Raw genomic sequence first — 24,054 nt, forward strand, 5'->3', positions numbered from 1 at the left:
AAAAAATTTCATTCATTCATTCAACCCTAGCAGGATACTAACATGTGGTAAGAAAATCATTCCATGACCTCAAAACACTTAACAAAATGACTGTGACCACATTCTGGCAAGGTGAGTTGAAAGCCCCTTCTCTAGTTCCTCTCCCAACTGGGGTCATTATTTTCCTTGTTTCCCAGGCCTGGGCAAATGAAGTCCTGTGACTCTTCTTTCCATGGGAATAAATAACTAGTCATACAATCCCGTATATCCTTCATAATGTCTCCCACAGGATGCTTTACTTCATATTTGCATGGATTTCAGACTAGCTTGTGAAATCTCTTCTCATAGCTGGGCCCCCTCTCTAGTCTTTTTCCCTTCATTCTTTCTCTGTTTTATACGTCACTCTCCGATCAAACAGGAGATGTATTAATCTATCATTTCCCATGGCCTCACCCTGATTCAAACTGCACTGAATCTGTTTTTCCAACTCTATTGCTTAGTATTTCTCAACATTACTTCTTAGCCAGGGAAGTTCTATTTCCCAGGAAGGTGTGTGAAAAGCCTTACTTTAGAACATTTGCAGGGATGACTTCCCTGTACTTCTAGACCATTTTGAATCTCGTTATCTCCTCCATGGGTATTTCTCTAACTACTGAGGAACACAAGGGTTGAAGTCACCAGTCCACAGTGACGGAACGTGTAATATATATCCCACTCTTCTGACCCATCCTGCCTGTTGCCCAGGATCATATAAATGCTGCATATTGAATAAATGTTTTAGGCTGATGTACGCATACAGGTGAAATGTGTGAAATATTAGAAAGCACAGAGCAGGAATATTAGCAAGCCACAGTTCAGTCCATGTAAATGAAATACTATTGGGGTTCTCCACACCAGTATCAGGGAAGCCTGGCCCTCTGAAAGTTTTATGTAACTCTGTTTATGTGCTAGTTGCCAAAAGTTGCATAAAACTTTTCCTGGTCCTTTGCACTGAATTACAATGGGATTCCAACCGAGTTACACACGACATCCCACTTGAATGCCCAGCAGGAACTTTAAGGTCACTGTAATAATGAATGGCCAAAGAATTAATAGGAATTGAGCCTTATGAGCCTTCCTGTGTCGCAGCTGGGCAGAACAGTGCTCTGTTCATGGGCTGAAAATACGTCTTGGACACGTCCACCACAGCTGCGCTGGGCACAACCACCCCTCAAGAGCACTTGTGGAGTTGGGGGCCTATTTAAATCACACTGCCCTCTCCTCTCATCAGACACATTTCCTCTACCATTATCAACTGCACAACAGTCACATTTGTCTGCTAAAGGCATTCAAGTATGGAGACAGTTGTACCAAACAACAGGCCTTACTTCCTTGCTCTTGCCCCTTTCTTCACATCCTCTCTCCTCAATGTTGCCAGTACATTGCTTCACTCAATTTTTTTCAAAGACTTTTTTCATCCGTTCCAGTCTCTGCATGATCTGTCTCCACTTATCTCTCCTGCCTCACTTCTAGTCATTGCCACTCTATCTTCCACCCCCTATGGAAAAGACATACTAAATTCCCTCTCTATCTTGGGCTTTGAGCGCTTACACAAGGGCTCCCATCTCTCACTCATCAATTCTTTGCCCAGCTATTTTTTCCTAACCTTAGAAATGCTAAGTTGTTGCTTCTTCAGGATTGTCCTCTGTATTTCTGCATTTCTCCTACATCCTTTCCTGGGCTAGTCAGACAGTGCCAGCTGCCTGTCTTACCTCATCTAGCACCATTCTCCTGAATTCTAACAGTCTGTTACCAAATTTTCTCCCTCATGGGAAAATAGATTTCTACAGAATAATAACATTACAGTGTAGAAGGCATCTTCAAATTTAAGCTGTAGGATTTACTAACTTTTGGTGTAGTATGACACTGAATTACATAATATCTACTCTGGACTCACTTTCTTCATCTGTAAAATGGGAATATAGGCAATCTTTATTTGATAGGATTGTTGGAATGATTAAAGGAGTTACAATATGTAAAGGGCTTAGAATGATGCCTGGTTGACATGTGGTGTTAGTTCTTGTTGCTGTTATCTTTATTATTGATAAATTTCTCATTCTTAGACTAGGTCAGTGTCTGACTTTCAACAATTGATAGCTGAATCATTGAATGAATGAATGAAGAATTTTGATCTCAACATTATACTGTTCTCTACTTTTGTTTAGGTCTTTGTTAAACATTTTGGACAGTAAGTTCAGGAATCACTTGTCAATTTACATGAAATTTGTCAGTTTATATGAAACTTAGAGAAAAAAACAGATAGGCATTGATATATATGAGCAAACATTGTACTGCTCTTTAATGATAATGAGAATAACAATGTGTAAATTCAATAAAAACTGACCAAACTGATTTAAAGCAGGTTTTTTAAGTTTTTCTTTTAAAAAAAAAAACAAACACAAACATTTACCATGTTTATAATAAATGGGAAGTAAAGGGCAATTTCATTTGATGTGCACCTGAGAAATAAAATCAGTTTCCACAAGGAAAACTAAATATTAGATATTTATATTTCTAATGTTAATATCATTTACTGAATTCCCTACATTTTGATGAAGAAAGCTTTCACTTGGCTTTTAGTATTAATTTTCATCTTTTATTTACCCACTCAGTTCTTAAATATTATCTTTTCATTAAAAAACTCTTACACCAAGGGCTAGAACTACACACATAGGCATGCCAATATGATAAAAAAAAAACAAAAAACAAAAACAAACAAAAAAAAACAAGTACTAACTAATCCGTAAGAAGAACAATATGGCTGATACACACTGGATTTAAAGAAGGGAAGAAATGAGCTTACAATTTAAAGGAAAAAATAAATCTCTCTGTTCAGTGGTACCAAATGAAGACCTAGTTATGCAGAATATGCAGAGTTCACAATGTGTAAAATAAAACAAATATCTTCCCTTCCCCATGAATCATAGAAAGAACCTTCCTCAACTGGAATTCTATGAAAGAATTTAGCCTTCACACCCTTTGGTAGAGTTCGGCAAACTAACAGTAGGATTTGGATCAAATCCATCTGCCACCTGTGTTTGTAAATAAAGTTTTATTGGAACACCCATTAATTCACATATCATCTATAGCTGCTTTTACACTACAGAGGCACAGCTGAAGAATTGCAAAAAGACTTCGTGGTCCACGAAGATGAAAATATTTGCTCTCTGGCCCTTTAAAGGGTAAGTTTGTTGACCCTTGCCCTGAAGCATCCATGTATGTGATGAATTAACTTCATGTTTCCGTATCTATGATGCTACTTATTATGCATCTTTCTTTTAAGAATTGAGAAAAAAATTCACTCAAGGCATTTACTGTGTTCTGTGGTTCAGATGTGCTTCCCTTTTCATAGAGTAGCTATCCATTAGGACCCAAACAAGGATATTTTTGAGAGAGAAAGGGGGCACAGATAATTACGCTGGGACGATTTGCATAAATTGGGCCATAGGGTCACCCCAGTTCTGAGGCGTTGTCCAACTGTGAAACTGACAGGCTCAAAGAACTAGCCATCCAAAGTCAAACAGGACATGCCGCCACCGTTGTTTTCATTTTTGCATTATCTGACGCCACTTCCATTGCTTCAGAAGCTGTCCTCATATATGGCAGCACAACCTCAAACACAACATCACAAGTTTTGAACTTACTTTTTAATTCTTTCTCCAAAAGAAGCGATTTCCTCTAAGATGTTTTGAACTGTTGAAACAATATCTTGTACCATATAGATTCTTTCAATTAAGCCCTTTTTCTCAGATTCCTAGAAAATATAACAAGATTCAGCTCAGCTACTTCATTTTTATTGTCCTTCTAGAAAAATTACTATACCATGCTATAATAACGTTATCAACAATGATTCCAAGAGATAAATTGCATTATTCCCAACTTGAAGGTTTATGAACTCCCAAAGGTCTTTGATCACTCATTCAAATGCTACCATTCACAGAGTACAAGCCTGTGAGATCATGAATGGAAGCCCCACAGAACAAGGACTTCATTTCCTTATAGAGGCTGATGATTCTTTCAGGGAAATCTGCAATCCCTGCAATTCGACTGACTCTGATTCCCTTTCTGTCTTCAGAAGGTATGTGCATGCTCTCTCCACCCCTCTCCCATCTCAGTTGTTTAGAAATGTTTCCGGCAGGCAACAGCACGGCATGTTGTATACCCAGATAATACGAATCTTAGTACTGGGGTTTCCCAGTCAAATTCTGCTGTCTTCTTAATCATATTTTAAAACCACTGCACTCTAATGAACTCTTCAGTCATGTTTTGGTCACCATCAACCTCAAAAGAAAGAAAAACCCTAGATTCATATATACTGTTGTTTGGTTTCATCTATTTTTCCTAGTTATGTAGGTGACAATCAATAACAATTACTCATACAATAAGTGAGTCATAACAGATGCATATTTAACAGTCATTGGTAGCAAAATCATATTAAGTCTTTCATGAAGGGGGTGATATTCAGATACACTTACTGAGTCCACACAAATTAGATTACTTTGTCCTGTTGTAAATATTTTTGACATTATTAATCCATAACCAATTCTTAAGGATAAAGTTTTGACAAAATGCATTGCAGGACATTATGGGAAATACTTTACCAATTAAACTTGCAGAGTACTCCATGATTATACAAGACAGATACAGAGAGTGTATGTGGATAAAATGAATAATGGCTAGTTCAGACTGAGCTAAATAAAAAAACCATAGGAGTCATGACTGGCATTCCCTATTATCCAAGGAAAGTTGCCATGAGAGGCCCCCACATGCCCAGAAAGTTACTCCCTGTGAGAATATTCAATTTTTTTTTTCTTTTAGGAATGGGAAGCAAACAAATTCATCTTTCTCAGTCTCCGATTATCCATGTAAAATAGAACCTAGCTGTCTAGGAATATTACCCTTACTTTGCATACAGAAAACCTTAAGTGTGTTTTACCATGTTAAGTGGCCAATGCTTACAAATATAATTTAGAAATTACTTAAATGTTGGAGAAAAGAAGATTTCCTCAGAGTGGTGTTTTACACTATTTCTTACATTCTGATACCATACTCTAGTTCTCATATGAAGTCTGTTGTTACTGGGATTTAGCCAGTATCTTCTCAGCTCTTGCCTAACTGGATTGTGTGTGTGTCTGTGTGTGTGTGCATGTGTGTGTGTGTGTAAAACCTAATATATAAAACTTGAAACAATCCTAATATAACTTTTTTTCCTATCTAGAATTTTATTTGGATTAGAATTGTATTAAATTATGAGCAAAAGCATCTAAATGTAAGAGAACATTCCTATAGTACCCTTCTGTGCAGCAAAAGGAAAAAAGAATCATTTTTATATTATATTCTCTGTTTTATCCAACTGGATCCAGAGACGGAGAGAAGGAGAACCCATCACCCCATAGTGATGGCTGGTAAAAGCCCCAATAAGGCAGAAGGGCCAAAAGTACAGAGTCCCCTTCCTGTGTGTGCCTTTGTTGCCTTATGAAGCTACATGTTTGAAGCAAGATCAAAGACTGAGACAGAGGTTAGGGCACTCTATTCCCAGTCCCAGTCCAGTGAAGAGCTCGGGGATGGTTCAAGTAACTGCTCACCATCTGGTGTACATGCCTTTATCCAACCGTTCTGTATGTGAGAAGTCAGGCTCATATTTTTCTTACAACATCAAACTTGCCAGACATTTTAAATTGTTCAGCCTATTTTTAAATTCCTTATTTCCTTTGCTCTCTCACTGACTTTAATTCTTTAAACAGTTTGTGTTAAAAATTAGATATGCTGCCAAAATGACCTAATTCATGTTCTGCAGTCCACGGACATCTATTAAGGGGACACAATGGTGAAAACCCATCTGCGTCTGCCATATAAGTATTCATGTTTATAAAGGAGCACTTGAAAGCACCAGGGAATTTGACCCAAAGGGCAAAAGTAGCTTCCTCTTTTCAGCAGCACACAGTTTAGGTCAAAACAATTTATTGGAAAATGACTCCAACTTCCATGAGCCTCAATTTCATAAAAATTTCCTATTTCAATTGACAGATTTCACCTCCCCTATAAAATACCCAAATATATGGGTTCTGGTTGTGAAGGAAGCATGAGTTAGTACATCAAAATAATAAGTGATCCTCACAAAATCCTTTTACTTTTTAAGGAATTTGATGTTTTAGTTTGAATATTTCAATATTCAAATACTAGGCTAAAGAGTCACAGTATATTAGGGTGATAGGATAATTTATCATCTAAATTGGTATACTTTTAAGAGTAGAAGCAATCAAATTTATATAATTATTGAAATATTTCTTTACCAACTGACAAATAGATTTTATTATTATTGGTGGATCTATAAAATTATTTCCTATTATTAATTTTTTATTGTGGAATATAACATATTTACATAGAAGTGATAACTTTGCAGGTAAAATTTAACAAATAGTTAGAAAGCAAATTTCAAAGAATGTTATAGGTTACAGTTCCACAGTTTCAGTTATTTCCTTATTGTGAAATATAGCATGTATGCAAAAAGGTGATAACTTTCAAAGTACCATTTAACAAGCAGTTATATAGGAAATTTCAAAGAATATTATGGGTTACAGTAGCATAGTTTCAGTTATTTCCGTACTGTGAAATATAACATATATACAAAAAGGTGATAACTTTCAAATTACAATTTAACAAGTAATTTAATATTCCATGTTATTTTTACTTAACTCTCAAAAATAAATGGTTTCAAATAAAACCAAAATAAATTATCAATTAAAACACACTTGTTTATATTGATTACATGAATTTTAAAAAAGTAACATGCAGAATAATCATTCCATAACTATTATATGAAATATATTCAAATATTTATTTGGTTTTGAAGTTGTATCTGTCTATAATCCCATGTCGTGGTTATTTGTCAAAAGAATATACTTTTTGAGTATCTTTTTTCATTTCTAATATTTTCATAAAATGTTTTTAATCATCTTTAGAGCTGCGTTTAATGGTTATTAAACTAACATTTTCAATTGACTCTTCACTATAGTCAATGATTTTCATTAAGAAAATGCTCCCTCTACAGGCACCTTAAAAACTCACAACAAAATTGATACACAAAGATTATTATCAATTATATTTTAACATTGAAATATGTATTATTTCAGCCCAAATATTTTCAAAAGCACAATATTTTTTGTATCCATCATACAAAACTTCTCTGTCAAATACTTTTTCAAGACAAAAGTTTAAATACGTTTTCTTTATTTATGGCTCTTTTGAATGTGTAACAACCAAATTTAAACACTGAAAAATGAATGGTTTCTTAATTTCCTTCCATATCTGTACAGAATATAGCTTAATGCTATCAAAAATAGGCGCTCCATCAAAAGTTTTTCCTCACAAATCAAGATAATCCAAAGGGTAAAAATTGAATCATGTGCAACACTTAATCTCATTGTTTACTTTGTTCAGTATGCCCCTTGCTTTTGTAGGGAATGAAGTTCAGTGTCTTCTTTTTTGCCAGCTTGAAATAATTCATTTCAATTAATTAAATGCTTCAAAAGACAAAATTACTTGGCACTCCAGTCATCGAAGATTTTGATTAAAAATCTCTAATTGATTATGCACAAAATGCAGTGATACTTCAAAGGATTTCTTTTTTCCCAAGACAGTTCACTAGCGCTGGGGGATGCTTAGGTTGACTGAGAGCTCATCAAAAATTTCATGCAAGCATTCCTAAAATCAGATTGATGATGGACATCAAAAACACAGTGCACACTGCCATGATGAAATATAATTTTTATATTTAATACCACTTTGTCACAAATATCTTGTTTTTTTTCTGAACTCTCTCATTCTCATTCTATATATATGATATTTATACACACAGATACAAAGACTCCTAATTCAATTGGTAGAGTACTATTGCTTGTTTGGAAGAATTTGTGGATTATGTGGGCACTGTGGCCAATTCCAAGGACACTTCTGCCTCATAGATTCCTTCATTCTGTGAGAATATTTTTTAGCCATGATGCTTTCCTCCATCAAAAGTTGCATTCATATAATCACTACAAAATCTGCAATGCTAAATGATTAAACTAAATTGACAGTGGCATTCCTGATGTCAGATGTTCCATCATTTACAAAATCACCTTACTTTGATTCCCTATATTGCATGGAAACAAAAAAACAATTACAGAGTGAATTTATCTGATGTTCTTATTGAATCATTTGATGACAGGTAGGTAAGATTCTTCACAAGGTTTTCTCCTCTGTTACTGAAGCCAACAAATTAACAGCTTCTTTGCCATTTTTCATATATGTACAATGAAAAGTAGGAATAGAAAATGAGATAGATTAATATGGAAGAACAGTCATTTGATCTAAATGAAAAGTCATGGTCCACAGAGACATGTAAGCACACCTTCTCAGCTGCATGTATTAAATCATGTTTTCAGGTATAGTCTTCTTAGAGTAACTACTAACTATTGAAGCAGCTGTGTTTTCATTTTACAAGTGTATGTGACATCACCACATTCCCCAGGGTGGATGGGAAATGTGAACAAGCCTTTTGTACAAGATAGACATTCATCAGCAACCATCTTGAGGAACGGGATATAGGTACTTGATTATTCATTAAACATGTACTCTGTATTTATTTATTGTTTACCCACTACTGTTGGAAAAGTTTATTACAATATTTAAAAAAGGCATAATCAAACAGTGAAATAAATAGGTGCAGATTTACTCAATATGAGTGAAATCAAACATTTTAATGAGTGCTCAGACTACTTTCCATTCTCTTCTCAGTGGAACTGCTTAAACATTCATTATATCCACCATACACCTACTCTAGAACGTCTCATATTTCCCACTAACCCTTCTGAACTGGTGGCTTCAAGACATCGTAGATCTTACAGGCCTGGCAAAGGCCAGGCACAGCAGGTTTGCACACCATGTGCTGATGTGGCATCTGCCTCAAGTGAATCTCCCTCGCTGCCTGAGACAAGAAGGGGTTAGGTCATCCAAGAAAACTTTGTTTTATCAATGAGTATCCAGCATGCTTCCCTTTAAAGGGAGGTTTGGGGACTCTGGCTCTGAACCAGAGTCAGGAAAATAGAGACGGGCTCTCCCTGGCTGTTAGATCCAACCAGATGTTGGAAAGAACTCAGGTCACTGCACGTGCATCCCATGGTCTCCTAGAGACAACTGTGGCAGAAGCCGAGAGCAAAACATGAAACTCTAAGGGGGGGAGGGTTGTGGAGAGCCGTCTCCCGGGACGGGCATAGCGCATGCGCTGTAAACCTGCTCCAAAGTCCCCCCGCCCATCGAGTGGTGCCAAGATGGCGCCCACATCCTGCTTCCGGCTTCTGATGTATGTAACCACCCGCTGTATTCACCAATCATGCTTGTGTGCGTGGCGTTAGCCCATTGGATACACGCAAGGTTTATAAGAAAGTTCCCGGGCAAAGCTCGGGGAGACAGCCCACAAGGAGCCGTACCTGACGGCCGCATCGAGGTTGTTCTCCCCCGAGGCGTCTTGCCCCGGGCGGAACCTGTAAAGAGGATGATTGCCTAGTTCCATTAAAAGCCTACATGCTTCACTGCTGCGAGTCCAGAGTGATCACGAGTGCGTCGGGTAAGACATTGTCCGCACCCTCTCTCCCCTTATCTCTCTAGTCCCCATCGCCGGCCGACCGAGGACTCGAGGCGGGGCGGAGAGAAGCGCCGGACAAGTGGTGGCCCGTACGGGGAACTCATTCGCGTTCCCCTCGACCCGACGGAGACGTGCTCCCGGGATCCGTGGTTTGACCTCCGCGACTGATCACCGCGAGAAGGTAAGCACCCCCTTTTTTCGTGCGAGGACTAGGGCCCGTGGGCGTTCAGGTAGCCCCGGGGACTCGGAAGAGCTCTCCGAGTGATTAAGAGATAGTGCCGACTGCAAGCATGGGGCAGTCTGGGAGTTCACCCCTATTAACCCCCTTAAAGACCCTTTTGAAACAGCGGGGTATCTCAATTAAGAGAAGTTCTCTCCAGCGATTTCTTGATGATGTGGCCACTTTTGCCCCCTGGTTTCCTTGTTCTGGCAGCCTTAATCTGCCCTCTTGGATGAAACTTGGTCGTGATATAGACCGAGCGCGCCAAACGGGTGTCTGTTTGGACCCGATTCTAGTCCTTATATGGGAGACTGTTAAGGGCCATATCGCTCCCTCCACGTCACAGTGGAAAGGCCCTGACCCGGTGCTCGGCTGGGCCGGAGGCTCTGTTTGTGTTTTTCCCCAGGAACCAGGACGTCAACCAGTGTGGGTTCCGGAAAGACTGGTGGGAACCGTGGCATCACCTGGGGAGGCCGGGGAGCAGCTGTCAGAAACGCCAACGAATATACGGCCTGGGCCATTGGACCAAGCCTCCGGCCTTCAGGGACTTGAGAACATTAGGGAATTGAAGCCTGTTAGTTTCGACCTTTCCACACTGGGCGAGACTGTAAAAAATCTGTGGGACCAAGTCACCTCTTGGTTCTCTTGGCCCAATTTGACTAATTGGATTCTCTTGATGGTGGGACTATTGGTGGGATTAGTCAAATCTTTGCTACCGTGTTACCACTATGATGGCTATGTCCTCCACCTTTGATACCCCCAACAGCGACCATTCTGATGGCCATACCCCATCCTGGCCGCCTCGGGCGGGGCACTCGGGAGCGAGGTTTGTAGCTAAGCGCGCAGCTATGTCCCGGGTATAACGGGCGACGCCAGCAGTCATAATTTTTGTCTCAGGTAGGTCCCTAAGGCAGAGTCATAGTTGTGGCCAGACTTGACTCTAGCCAATGCATAGGGACGCCTAGTGACGCCTCCGACTCTGGTTAATGCTATCCCTGCCCCCGCCTTTGTCCCCCAGTTGCAAGGCAAAGCACTGCAGGGAGAGTCATGTTGTTTCCAGCTCACGGACTCTCCTGTCTCCATATGAGGTGAGCATTCTGGTCGGTGCTAGAGGCTCCGCCGCTAAATGGCTGAGACCTAGTCCAGACTCCCCAAAGCACCGGAACAAATTGTGAGCCATCTGGGTTCACGGGAGCACACTCATCACTGGGGACACTGGGTCGATATAAATAATAAAGGGGGAGATGTGGAGAGCCGTCTCCCGGGACGGGCATAGCGCATGCGCTGTAAACCTGCTCCAAAGTCCCCCCGCCCATCGAGTGGTGCCAAGATGGCGTCCACATCCTGCTTCCGGCTTCTGATGTATGTAACCACCCGCTGTATTCACCAATCATGCTTGTGTGCGTGGCGTTAGCCCATTGGATACACGCAAGGTTTATAAGAAAGTTCCCGGGCAAAGCTCGGGGAGACAGCCCACAAGGAGCCGTACCTGACGGCCGCATCGAGGTTGTTCTCCCCCGAGGCGTCTTGCCCCGGGCGGAACCTGTAAAGAGGATGATTGCCTAGTTCCATTAAAAGCCTACATGCTTCACTGCTGCGAGTCCAGAGTGATCACGAGTGCGTCGGGTAAGACATTGTCCGCACCCTCTCTCCCCTTATCTCTCTGGTCCCCATCGCCGGCCGACCGAGGACTCGAGGCGGGGCGGAGAGAAGCGCCGGACAGAGGGTCAGTAAACTAAGATTTTCTGTGCAAAGAGGAGCATGTGGTTACCCTGATAAATTTCCCTAGAATTTATTAGCACAGAAAGGGATCAGTTCTTACCAGAGTGTTCCTCAGGACAGGGAGGAGGAACATTTTCACATGTGTTTCTACCTGCACCTTGAAATCTCTGCATGAGGCTACATTTGAGGGCAGGTGTCTTTATGATCAGTGATACATGTAGGTTCTGTTCTCTGAATGACTTATAGCCTTTCAGCAACATCTGTGTGTTTATCAAGGCATGGTAGCTTCTACACTACAAGAATGTGATATTCATATTTTCATACTCTGGAGCATTTCATGAATATCTTCCATAACCCTCCTGTTACGCAATGTCTTGCTTAAACTGGTGGGACAGAGGCTACCTTATATGGCCATGTATTCTCAGACCCACTGTGACGGTCACATACTATGGCACTTGTTTGATGGAGGAATGACTGGATGCAGGAAAGGGGAGGGAGTCAAGTTTAATATATTAGTGCTGCAAAAGGATTATTTATTTCAACTAGGGAGCTAAGCAAGTTCCTAGAGTTTGAGCGCAGATTCCAGGCCTCAAAAAACTCAGCAGAATGATGGAAAAGCCCTATTCAAGCTTACTGGCTTTTGTGAAGCCCTCTCCTAGGGATACCAGCCAGCACTGGGATGGCTCTGTTCTCTCAATTTGCTTTATGCCTCTGTCCATTTACTCATTCTAGTGGCAAATGTTCTTTTCACTGTCTGTGCTGTACAATTTACCTCTTTTAATATAATAAACTACTGCTTTCGTGGGCCTTTTCTCTTTAACAATATCCACTCTGTATTAAAGGCAGAGTATATACCAATTGACAAATTACATATCCTTCTAAAAATCAAAACGGACTCAGTATCAATAACTTCATTTACAGGAAGTCAGGATTTGGAGAGGTTATGTGATGTGTCTATGTTCACATAGTATGTGGCAAAGAATTCCAATCCAGGACTTCCAACACCAGGGTGTCCTCTGCATTCCAAGAAGCCCTACAGGTTTCTAGTGAACATTTCACAATTCATGTTTGTTCTTTAGGATCTATGGGTCACTGTTTTCTTGCTATTTTCTGCATAGTGAAATATATAATTTTGAGATACTTTGAGAAATTCTGCTCAATCATTCCTCCTTCTGGAAATATTTAGAGAAAGATATTTCTACATTTTTATTTAGGAGTTGGGGTAACCAGGGTCATTTACATAAATAGATAAAAGTTAAAACAAACAAACAGGAAACCCTCTAATATGCACCAGACCCCAGAGGCCTATCCATTTTGGAAACAACAATCAATGCAAGTCAGGAAAAACTGAGTTCAACACCAGTCTTGAGTTTACTAGCTCTGCCATTGTGGAAAATTCCTTAACCTCTCTGAGTCCCAAATTCTCTATCTGGAGAATGGAGATCATGATCTCTACCCCTGATTGAAGTGTTATGAGCATTAAATATTATGGCATGTGGAAAGCACTGGCACACCCAGGTGCTTCATAAATATAAGTTCCCTTTCCTTTTAATAAGGCATCAAGACAAAAAGAAGGAATAACCTTTTGTCTAACTTCAGGAATACTGGGGTTAATTTAAGTTTCCAAACAACTGATCCTCCAGGACAAGTCTACTCATGTCACCCCAAGTTGTAGGAACGACCAGCTGGCAGATCTATCTGCATCATGCTGGCTTTATTTACACGTTTCAGATTGAACCATGAAATGTGGCGATAACACAGTTTAGCAAACACAGCATTACATCTGCTGCTGCTACCAAACTGCCTAGGAAGAGTAACAGTGATTCATTCAGGAAAACAGAGCTGCTATCACATGTACTTACATTTTTACTTAACAAATGAGGCTCCCAATTTATAGAACAAAATGTGCCATACAAATAGCGATGGCCATTGCCGTGACTAAAAAAAATGAACAAGATAATTGTGACCAAACATGCACTTTTAGGTTCCTAAATTTGGTGAAGACTGGATATTCTCATTACAAACTTTTAAAAAAGTCAAGGCATAAGTAAAATTAATATGACTTATTGTCAACTTTATGAACAAGCGTGTATCACCACATAAAAGAGGAGATGAAAGCATGGTATTTTTCAAACCCAGAATTCAAATCTCATAAGGTTCCTTTGTTTTATTATGGACTTTGAAAAAAATGCACTCACAGGAAGAAAAATAATAGCAAACTCCAAAGTTTTTATATATATATACATATATATGTATATATATATATACACAAAGATGAGAGCAATATCAATATTTTGTCATCGTCCATTTCTTTATAAAATGTCAAAAGAATTAAATCTTTTGATTAACTTTTGTAAGCAGTTAAATTAAAAACAAACATGTCTGTTTTTGCTACATGCTTGTTCATGTTTTTAAAGAAAAACAAATCAAACCCAAACCAAAAATAAAAATAATTCAGGAGGCCAATCTTTCTTTCTTCAAGGCCTTTTTGCCTTCCTCATGTCTCCGATGAGCACAGCACTATAGGTGGAATAAACTAGCCTTGAGCCTCTAGGAGAGAATTAACACAATCAAAATGAATTTACAACTGAGAATTAATTATATAATCAGTATGTTACTTTAAACCTTTCCTGCATGCTCTGATTTGAGACAATCTCTTGTTACTCTATTAACTTCCTAAGTAAAACAGAGAGATATTCCTGAAAATTGGCCATGTCAGATAATATCCTTTCAAGTGCTTAAAAACTAAGTAGTATTTGTCACATGAAGCACATATTTCCAAAAGGGATAAATACAACATGTCTAATTCAAGATCCTCCCAGTAATTTCAGCCATCTAGACTAAAGATGCAAAAATATAACTTTAGACTTTAAGTAAGAATATATTTGGTCTCTGTTTCATCCCACTGAGTATTAAAAGCTCACAATATGAAAACTTGAGGAATTATAAACATTAGAAATAGATTGAGCGACATTTAGCATGAAAAAAAACTCAGCATCTGTCATAACAAAGAGACAGAAGCAATATTTCTGATATGTGAGATTAAAAATTGTTCTTTGGGAATCCTGGCTTAATGCACTGGGAACTGACTTTAGGGCTTCTTCCCATGAGATATGGTGTGTACACACACACTCACACACACACACGCACACACAACTCAATGGTGCGTGCTATTAAAAAGGGAAAAAAAATACATACTCTTTTAGGGGAGTACTTTCTTTTCAAGCAGTACATTTGCTTTGAGAAATGAAAATAAAGGAAAGTGTTTGCATGTTGAACTACATAATTTCTAAGGGGTTTATACTGCTCCAACTATCTTTAAATTAAATAAAGCCTTTACACAATGCACTGATATTTACTAATGCATGTTTTGGGCTTGCAACGGGAATTTCAACTGGTATCTAACAGGAGGGCCAGAAAAGTAAAAGGAAAGAACAGCAACAACAAAAGGAAAATACTGATAAAATACAATTGAAAAAATGAGAACAGTTTAGAAAAAAAGTATTTGGAACTTGATCCTTGGGACGATGGATTTCATTAAAAGTTTTTCTGAGCCAATTAACAGAATTCCATGACACTGTCAAGTAAACAAGGCTATAGTTATAGTTTCCTATAACTATAATTACTGTTGATAAAGCATGAAGAACTGCTGTTGCTGATAGAGCTGTGTGCATTCTTTAGTTTTGTTCGAGGGTGGGAAATGGGGAGAATGCAAGAAAATATTTATATGATCAAGCAAAGTAACAAGTAATTCTCATTACCCTAAGACTCAGCTCCAACATCGTCTTCTATTAGCAGCCCTGGATTCACTCAGTATTTCCTCCTCACTGCCCAACACAAGCATCCAACTTTTGAGTAAAGACCCAATCATGCTGCACTGTGATTATTTATCATGAGTGCTTTGTTTCTGTTTGTATACTTTATACCCTGGGAGTCTCTGATACAGAGGAAACCTCCGTAAATATCACCAATGGCAGTGTAGCAAAATGGAAATAAATTAATGGCATGTTTCCTTCATAACAATGTGGTATGTTTAAAAATAAATGGGATTTAAGTCAGAAGAGCGGGATTTGAGTCTGCCTGAGAAATCTCAGAAACGTTATTTAATTTCTCTTAACCTTGGTTTGTTCATTTGTAGATGGGGAAAATAATATCAATTTTAATGGTTTATTCTGAGTATTGAATGAGATAAAAGTATTTAAAAGCAGTCTATAAATTTGAAATGCTCTATAAATACTGTTATTATAATTAATCTATCAATTACTTCTTACTCCAAAGGTCTTGTTTTAAATTATTACTTTATTTCAATTATAGCTTACATTAGTATTTTCCCTTGGGGGAAAAAAAAGATGCTGTCCCCATATTTTTTACCCATTGTCTTATAAATTCAAATACTCATTGGATATTTGGGACTTGGGTGAACTACACTGAAACAGAGGGCATTTCATTACAAAAGCCATGAGGAATGGCTACTATGTTCAGAAAACAATGACTTGTGGATAATCAGGCCACAGTATCCAATATATTCTACATTAGTGTGATATAGTAATTTAGGCAATAAGAAATTTAAAACCTAGATGCAGCAGAGACTACTAAAACACCAGAGCCCCTGGCTGCATTCTATTAGACAGTGCATAATAACTAACAGAAAGACAATTCATCTAATTTAGGCTGGTATATCATAATTTACAATACTGTAGGTAATGTACGAAGTATAACTCTTACAGTAGAGATCATGATGAAGATCTACAAGCACCGGGGATATTAGTAAGCCTGATAATAAGTAGGACATTGTGAATCATTCTCCAAAGGACTAGGTTAATAATTTCTATAAGATTTCTGAATTAAGTCGAAAGGTAATGAAGCCAAAACATTTTTAAGAAAGTAAGCCCTATTTTTAAGAAGAAAATTTGAGCACATTGATGTTTAAGTAAAAAAGGAGTACGGGAAATAAAGAAGACAACCTCTTCTCATTCAAAACCTGCATAAACTGATCATTAAGAATTGGCTGGAATCCACTTTACTATTAAAGTCTTGAAAGTAAGATGATATGGTTAAGACTGTTAGCAATTAAATACACTCATCACTAAAAATCATATTAAAACAGACTAAAAGGAGTTAAATCAGAATGACCATTTACTTTATTCCCTTGAAAATTATCCCTAAGCAGGGCTTCTAAAATGCATCCTATACATAGGCTGTACATGCCCTGAAAATGTGCTTTTGTGTGAGTGAGTGTGAGTGTGTATGCACAACAATTAACCTTTCAAAGATACTCTCTGGCTTTTATCTTCTTAAAAAATACCACACTTTCTCATCTTGAAGTACCACTGCTTATGCCATGGTTCAAGAATAATCACTAATCAAACCAATTTACTGTGTGTTGCACATTCTTAAAAGGTATAAAGAAATCATAAGCAAAACTGCCCTCACTATTAGATTGTAAGAAGACGTCTTCCAAGGACAACAGTCTCCCCTGGTTGAGATACTATAGATCATCTTCTCTCTCTGGAACAAGAAAACAGGGAATGAGGCACGAAAGCCTAACCGTCTTGTCCAAAGGACTGTGCAGACTAACTTACAGTAACAACACTTTCTAAATTCATATGCCATGTGCTTCTCCCTCTGAGAAGGCTCTGCTTGGGTAATGGTGAGTGGGCCAATTAGCTTGGAGGACTGGAACTGATGATTTAAAATGTCCTTAAATATTAATGATGGCATTCTAATTTGTGAAAATAGGATATAGATTCATTTGCTTCCTTTCATCACAAAATGTTCATTGATCAATCAACAGAAATGTATTGGATGTATTTCTCTTTTTCTTAAAGGAAAATACCATTATCTGTTTTTCATTTATAAATGATAAAGGTGATTTTTTTTTTCCAAAACCCTTTCAGGCAATTGTGATCTCATTGATGATCCTAAAAAAGTGGACCATTGAAGTACTAGTCCTCATAGCTCAGTTAAAAAAAAAAAACAAACAAAAAAACACATCCACAATGCAGGCATTAGAATGCAATTTCTTTTTGATAGTAATAAGCAGGGATTTTTTGTTTTTTTAAATACATGCCCTTATGATGCATTTTTCTTGATGTTAACAGTAAAGCTGAAATATTCTATGTAAGTGATTGTTGGGCTGGAAATAAGAAACTGTAATGCAAGTATTTATATCTTCAGTAATAAAAACAAGATATTATTGTCTGACATGACTTTTCCTAAGTATGGTGAGACAGCATTTTATACAATATTTTCTTGGTTCATGCTTCAATTACTGACCTTTACTGTGAAAAAAAAATTAATGCAATTTTCATCTTAATCCATCCGTACAAATAAGGCCCACACAGAAGAATTCCACATATGGAATCTAATACAACCAGGAAATGTCAGCTGATTGCTGTTGGCTGAACTCAGCCATTATCTGTTTGTTTTGAAGTCTCTAGCAAACAATTTGGTAGGAAGCAATTTCTTGCATGGGCCTGAGAATGAAAGATTTCCTCTTTTAAAGTTGAGTTTGTAGGTTTAGTTTCCTAAAAAGCCAAAAATACTAGTTACCTGAAAGCACTGTTATAAATGAAAGCCCACAAAAGAAAGGAAGGCAAAATTGTGGAGTCTAATCTGGTTTCTAACCCAGATTACAATCATGTGCTTTTAACAAAGAGAAGGAGAAAGAGGCTACAGTGATGTCATTTTACAACAATCCCGGCTCCAGACAGTAAAAGTATGACAGACCCCAGGCTGTGTCCTGGGCTGTGCATTGGAGACAGGCAGAATATGGGAAAGCAACTGTCTCCCAAGGAAGTTTTGCCAAGGGGTCCAGGCCTTCTTTCATCTTCCAAGATCATGCATGATGGTATTTTGTGAGAAGGGGTGCTGGCAATTAAGGAGTGTCACTTACAAGATGGATAGTTTGGGTAGAAAGGAGTTTTCCTCCTCTTCTGGTTTTGAATTAAACGGCTGTGTGTTTATAATTTGTAAACAGTCCATCTCTCATTGAGTGTGTTACAATTCCCAGAAGCATGGTCTGTCATGTATAACATGCAACAGAAGCCAGGAGGGCTCCATGGGTAAAACCTCTGATACAGCACACTGTGGATGGGAATCCCCCAGCGGTTGTGCATCCCGGATTATGACGAGCACATCTTAATTGTGGAGGCTGCTATTCATGAAAAAGAAATGATGTCTTGTAATACACATGTGGATGTGTGAGCAAGACATTTTAAAGCTGCTCATGTTTTGCTCAGCTGCAAAATCTCTCTACCTTAGAAATCTCTTAGAGAAGTGAGAGTAAAAGACACAAGGACTGAAAAGTCTACCTGTCTTCCCTAACAAGACAAAGGTTAAGTTACACAGTAGAGGCATCAACAGAAGCCAATATTTTGTTTTAGACTTAATCCTCTAGAAGATTTCACAGAAATATAAAAGCAAGGAAGCAAAACCATCATGGTCCTGCTCTAGCGATTAAAAGTTCCCATTAAAAATATAATGATAAAAATATCTGAATGAAATTGTTAAAATGAGATGGGCAGATACAACTGTCTGGTTAGGGCCAGGCTTGGATGAATACAACAGCTCTAGGGCTCATGCCTGTAGATGCTGGGGTTCAACTCTTCCCTCAGTCATCCTTCCCAGAAAGGCTTGAAACGGAGTCCAAATGGCTCCACTTCCAGACCCGCAGGGAGCCCCCGAGGCAACACAGTTGAAGATCAGACCTTGAAACCCATGGGTCTAGAACTTATGGCCTGATTCTGTTGCTTGCCAGCTGCTGAACATTACTTTTTCATTTGTTGCCTTCTTGTTAGATGCTTCCTTTATCAGATGGGCCAAAGATACAGTCACAATTACCCCTAAAGGAAGGATGGCATCTTCTTCCATATGTGGCCCATTTAAACAGAAATCTACCTCACTTTTAGGCCCCGGTTTATAAATATTTAGAATTTTGCCTAGTATGGGTTTAAAATAATTTTGTTAATACTTGTGGTTTCCTTTGGTAAAATCAGCCCTCATGCATTTTAGCTTGGCTATGACTATTTACAATATTGAATGAGTTGTTTCACCCAGAAGCTGCTAATATCAATCCACAAAGAAAGTTGCATCTGTGCAACATCTATTCTGAAAAAGATTGATTCTCTTTTTAAAAGTATTATACTTTTCTATTATTTTGCTATTACTGATCATCTTAGCACAAGAAATAAGACATACTTTGTAATCCATCCAATTTGCTTCAAATGGACAAAACCATCTGGTCCATTCAATTAATTTTAAGGCTTTGTGTCAAGGAGCCTCTGTCTTTAAATTCATTTCTATTCTGCAGGCATTTTTATATCAGATACTGACTCTTAAATTTCCATCTTTCCCCCTTTCCTCTCCCACAAGTCTCCTATATTCTACCATCACGAGCCCCACATACCCAGTTTCAGGGTAGTGAAAGTCCATTAAGCTAGTAGCATCTCATTTGGCATTTCCCTTTTTTTCATTTTATTCCAGAAGGTTTGTCTGAAAGCGTAATGACAACAAAAGCAGCAGATTTGAGAGATTCTCCCAGGAGAAGAAAACAGACAGATGTACACAGACATAGAGCTGAAAATGTTGCCAGCAACAGCTGGGAAAGTGACAAGCTCTGAAGTGGGTGACCAACTCCACGGAGCGCAGACACCAACCTAAAGTAAGAGCAATTCCACATGATTTACTTTTGCCTTTCTGGGGTGCCTTTAATCTACAAAGGAGAGGCTAATCTTGACTTGAGTCAAATGAAAGGCCTCCCCCGTAGGCATGCTTTTTAAGATCTTTCACTTGTTGCTTATATTTCACTCCCTTTCAACCTCATTTTAAAACTCTGAAAAAGGAATATCCTTTTTTAATTTACAAGAATATCACTATTCCAGTCATTCTACAATACTAAAAAAAGAAACAGAGTTCGACTCAAGCAGGAAGAATACTATTTGCCCACAGAATTAATGTTACTTTTTATATTCTTTCTCAGGCACACTCACCTTGTCATCTTCATCCTCCTCATCATCTATGTCTGTGCTCTCCTGAAAGGAAAACACAATTTGTTAACCCATCGACTGAAATTTCCAAAGGCAAATTAAGCTTGTACATGTCCTTAAAGTTTTTCTACACAATTTAAACCCTAGTATTTTCAAAATGCATTATAACCTCTTCAAAAATAACACTTGTAAAGTTCAGGGACACTCTGGCAAGACTACAAACAATATGCATAATCTACATAAAACTGTTAACTATAAATAAAGCTATTAGGCGAGTGTCCTTTGAAGGCATCCAGCTTTAAAAATGCATTGCTGAGTTGTACTTTCTGACAACAGTTTCTGTTCTTATTCTGACAAATGAAACGACTGCTGTGTTAAGGCTGAGAACACCTTACTCCGTTTGTGCTAGGCTCATTGTTATAATGAGTGCTCTTTCTCTTTGGGGCCATTACTGAAACATTAGACAGTAGAAAATGCATTAGACTGAATATAATCAATCTCAAGGAATAAGTTACACGTTTCTATGTGGTATTATTGTTTTCCTTGGGCTTTGGGGGAGGGCAGTGAATGAACAGAACACAAGAGTCGGATCTCTCTAGACCTAAGGGTGTCTGACTTTTAGTTCAGGGGCAGAGGTGCTAGTATGCTAATAGGCTTGTTTGGATTAGTTTAAAATCTTGGTTAATTCATAGGCAAATTTTAAATATATCAGTGGAATATTTAAAAACTACATGTCGGTGTGCAATCAAATGGGCTTGGGGGTTCAGAAAAAATTCTGGGTATTAGAAAATCAGGGTCTGTTTGCAGCTTGAATACTTACCTTTCTACTTAACCTCACAAAGGTCATGTAGGTTGTTTAGGTGCCATTGTTCCAATAGTAAAAAAGAATCATCAATATCATGCTCCAAAAAGGGAACAACTCTGAAGTTCCCAGAGAGTACTCTCCTATACCCCATAAATCCAATGAGAAGTCACCAAGAAATTTCTCCAGGGCTGGTAATGCTTTACCGCTCAGAATTCTCATGAGTTTCAACTAGCAGTTTGTGTGACATTCATTGATCCTCAGGAGAACTAACCTGTTCTCCAATTGCAGCAAGTGTGTTTCATGAAAGCAAATGAGGCTCTTAGGTAATAATGAGACCCTTCTCTTTGGGTGGCTTAAATGATTCCTTCTGCCCCTCGAAACGTAAAAGCATATATTTTGCCATTTACTCTCAAAAATGTTAAAAGTCATTATACTTCCAGTGACTAGATCTCAATTTACCTTAGAAAAACTTCCTGATCCACAATGTAGCCTCTTCTTGTTAATATTCTGTTGAGTGTTCTATATTTATTTAGCTCATTTTACCCAAGGATGTTTTGTTTAAAGTTAAAAAGTAATAAGCTTCAGAAAATTGAGTGTTTTCACTAGGCCTCTGAATGAGAAACATGCTTCCTAAGAAAAAGGGCAAGGGCAGAAACCAGGTGGCTGTCAGCTAGAGAATTCTCTCAAGGTAGACTTCAAGATACTATGAAGTGTTCTGAGGAAAGTTGTGCAACTAACTTGAAAGTCTCCTAACTATTCCACCATTCATTTTGCATTTCAATATTGTACATTTCAATATCAATCTAACATTTATCTTGTCTATGATTATACAGCTAATCATCAGTTGTTTTATTTCAATAAAGATACATGTGAAAACAATAATGCTATGACATTCTACTCCAGCACTCTTAACACTTCTACATAATTTCTCAGAGATACTGACAATGGCTCTGGGAGATCTAATTTAAATCTTTCGGGGTAGTGCCATCTCAAGAAGCCTCCACTTCATGAAATGCAGCAGCTGAAGGAGAAACTTCCATACTTGATAAAATTACCCAAGTCACAAGTATTCTAGAAAAGTGAGCCACCAGATCATTGTAAAACAGTTTTAAGATGTTTCAGAAAATTTTGCTATATATAGAAAATCTATTGAACATTTCCTGGTAAAGTAAGTCACCAATGCAAAGGCAATAATCTCTTAATTTATTTCTGACATAAATCTTCCTTTTGGTTTTAGAGGGTATATATGTAATTATTCAGAGTTAGGTTGCTACCAATAATATATATGTTCATTAGATATAGACAAAGGTTTTAGTTTTTACTACAAAACTGGTCACAGAATCACTTAAGATAGCATCAAAATAAAAATTACAGTCTTATTACTTAATTTCTTCCTAACATTATATTATACAATCCACTTGATCAGTTTTGGATAAGAGCTACTGGGAAAATAGGAAGCTGTGAAACATTTCAGGTCCAATCTCGGCATAAATTGCACAAAGGGCAAGTGCAATCTTGATGTGTATTGGTTTTTGCAACTGGTCCTGTATATAGCTGAAATTAAGTATGAAAAGACAATTGTTACATGCTAACAATACTCAACTGTGGTGATGCTACTGGGAAGGGGCCAGTGGCTCATGGATGTGAGCAGCCCTCAGTGTCCAGGAGTGCAGAAAGGCAGCACACTTCAAGATGGGAAATTAGACAACCTACTCTGAGACAACCATTGGGTTAAAGAGGAAATCACAAGGGAGATTAGCAAATATCTTGAGGCAAATGAAAATGAAAATACAACAAACCAAAACTATGAGATGCAGCAAAGGTGTGCTAGGAGGGAAATTTATAGCTCCAAATGCCTACATTAAAAAAGAAGAAACATTTCAAATCAGAGACATAACCTCAAATCTGGAAGAACTAGAAAAAGAAGAGCAAAGTAAACTCAAAGCAAGCAGAAGGAAGGAAATAACAAAGATGAGAACAGAGATAAATGAAATACAGAATTCAAGAAACAACAGAATAAAGAAAACCAAGAGTTGGCTGTTTGAAAAGAGCAATACAATTGACAAACCTTTAGCTAGACCTATTAAGAAAAAAAGAGAGGATACAAAAGACTAAAATCAGAAAAGATAAGGGGGCATTACTACCAACCCCTCTGAAATAAAAAGGAGTACAATAGGACATTGCAAACAACTCTACAGCAACAAATTAGATAACCTAAATGAAATGGACAAATTCCTAAAACACACAAACTACATACACTGAGACTCAAGAATAAATGAGAAGATCTCAACAGACGAATAACAAGTAAAGAGATTGAATCAGTAATTAAAGAAACCTCCCAATAAAGAAAAGCCTAGGACCAGATGGCTCCACAGGGAAATTATGAAACATTCCATGAAGAATTAACACCAATCCTGTTCAAAGTCTTTCAAAAAGTTGAAGAAGAGGGAGCATTCCCTGCTTCATTCTAAAGGGCCAAAATCATCCTCATACCAAAGCCAGAAAAAGACAGTACAAGTAAAGAGCATTACCGACCAATATCTCCTATGAATACAGCTGCAAAAATCCTTAACAAAATAAAAATACTAGCAAACTGGATCCAAGAGCACATTAAAAGAATTATGCACCATGATGGAGAAGTATATTTCCCAGGTATGCAAGGGTGGTTCAACATAAG

General features: G+C 38.0%; 1 protein-coding gene across 9 annotated transcripts in view; it reads right to left on the reverse strand.

Moving 5' to 3' along the window:
- MCTP2 (multiple C2 and transmembrane domain containing 2) overlaps window positions 1–24,054 on the reverse strand; it is a 254,741-nt gene that overhangs the window by 12,753 nt on the left and 217,934 nt on the right. For 4 of the 9 annotated variants that reach the window (XM_037832944.1, XM_037832945.1, XM_037832953.1 and 1 more), the window contains 3 exons: window positions 20,576–20,617; window positions 17,019–17,093; window positions 3,663–3,772 (listed from right to left, as the gene is read on the reverse strand). In XM_037832944.1, coding sequence (XP_037688872.1) covers window positions 3,663–3,772; window positions 17,019–17,093; window positions 20,576–20,617 — 227 coding nt within the window. Of the gene's footprint in view, window positions 1–3,662; window positions 3,773–13,447; window positions 13,524–13,955; window positions 14,136–17,018; window positions 17,094–20,575; window positions 20,618–24,054 lie in introns of those variants that run through there. The other 5 variants (XM_037832947.1, XM_037832943.1, XM_037832948.1 and 2 more) reach the window with 4 other exon arrangements.

The sequence above is a fragment of the Choloepus didactylus genome, chromosome 4 (assembly GCF_015220235.1).
Source record: "Choloepus didactylus isolate mChoDid1 chromosome 4, mChoDid1.pri, whole genome shotgun sequence".
NCBI classification, from domain to species: Eukaryota; Metazoa; Chordata; class Mammalia; order Pilosa; family Megalonychidae; genus Choloepus; species Choloepus didactylus.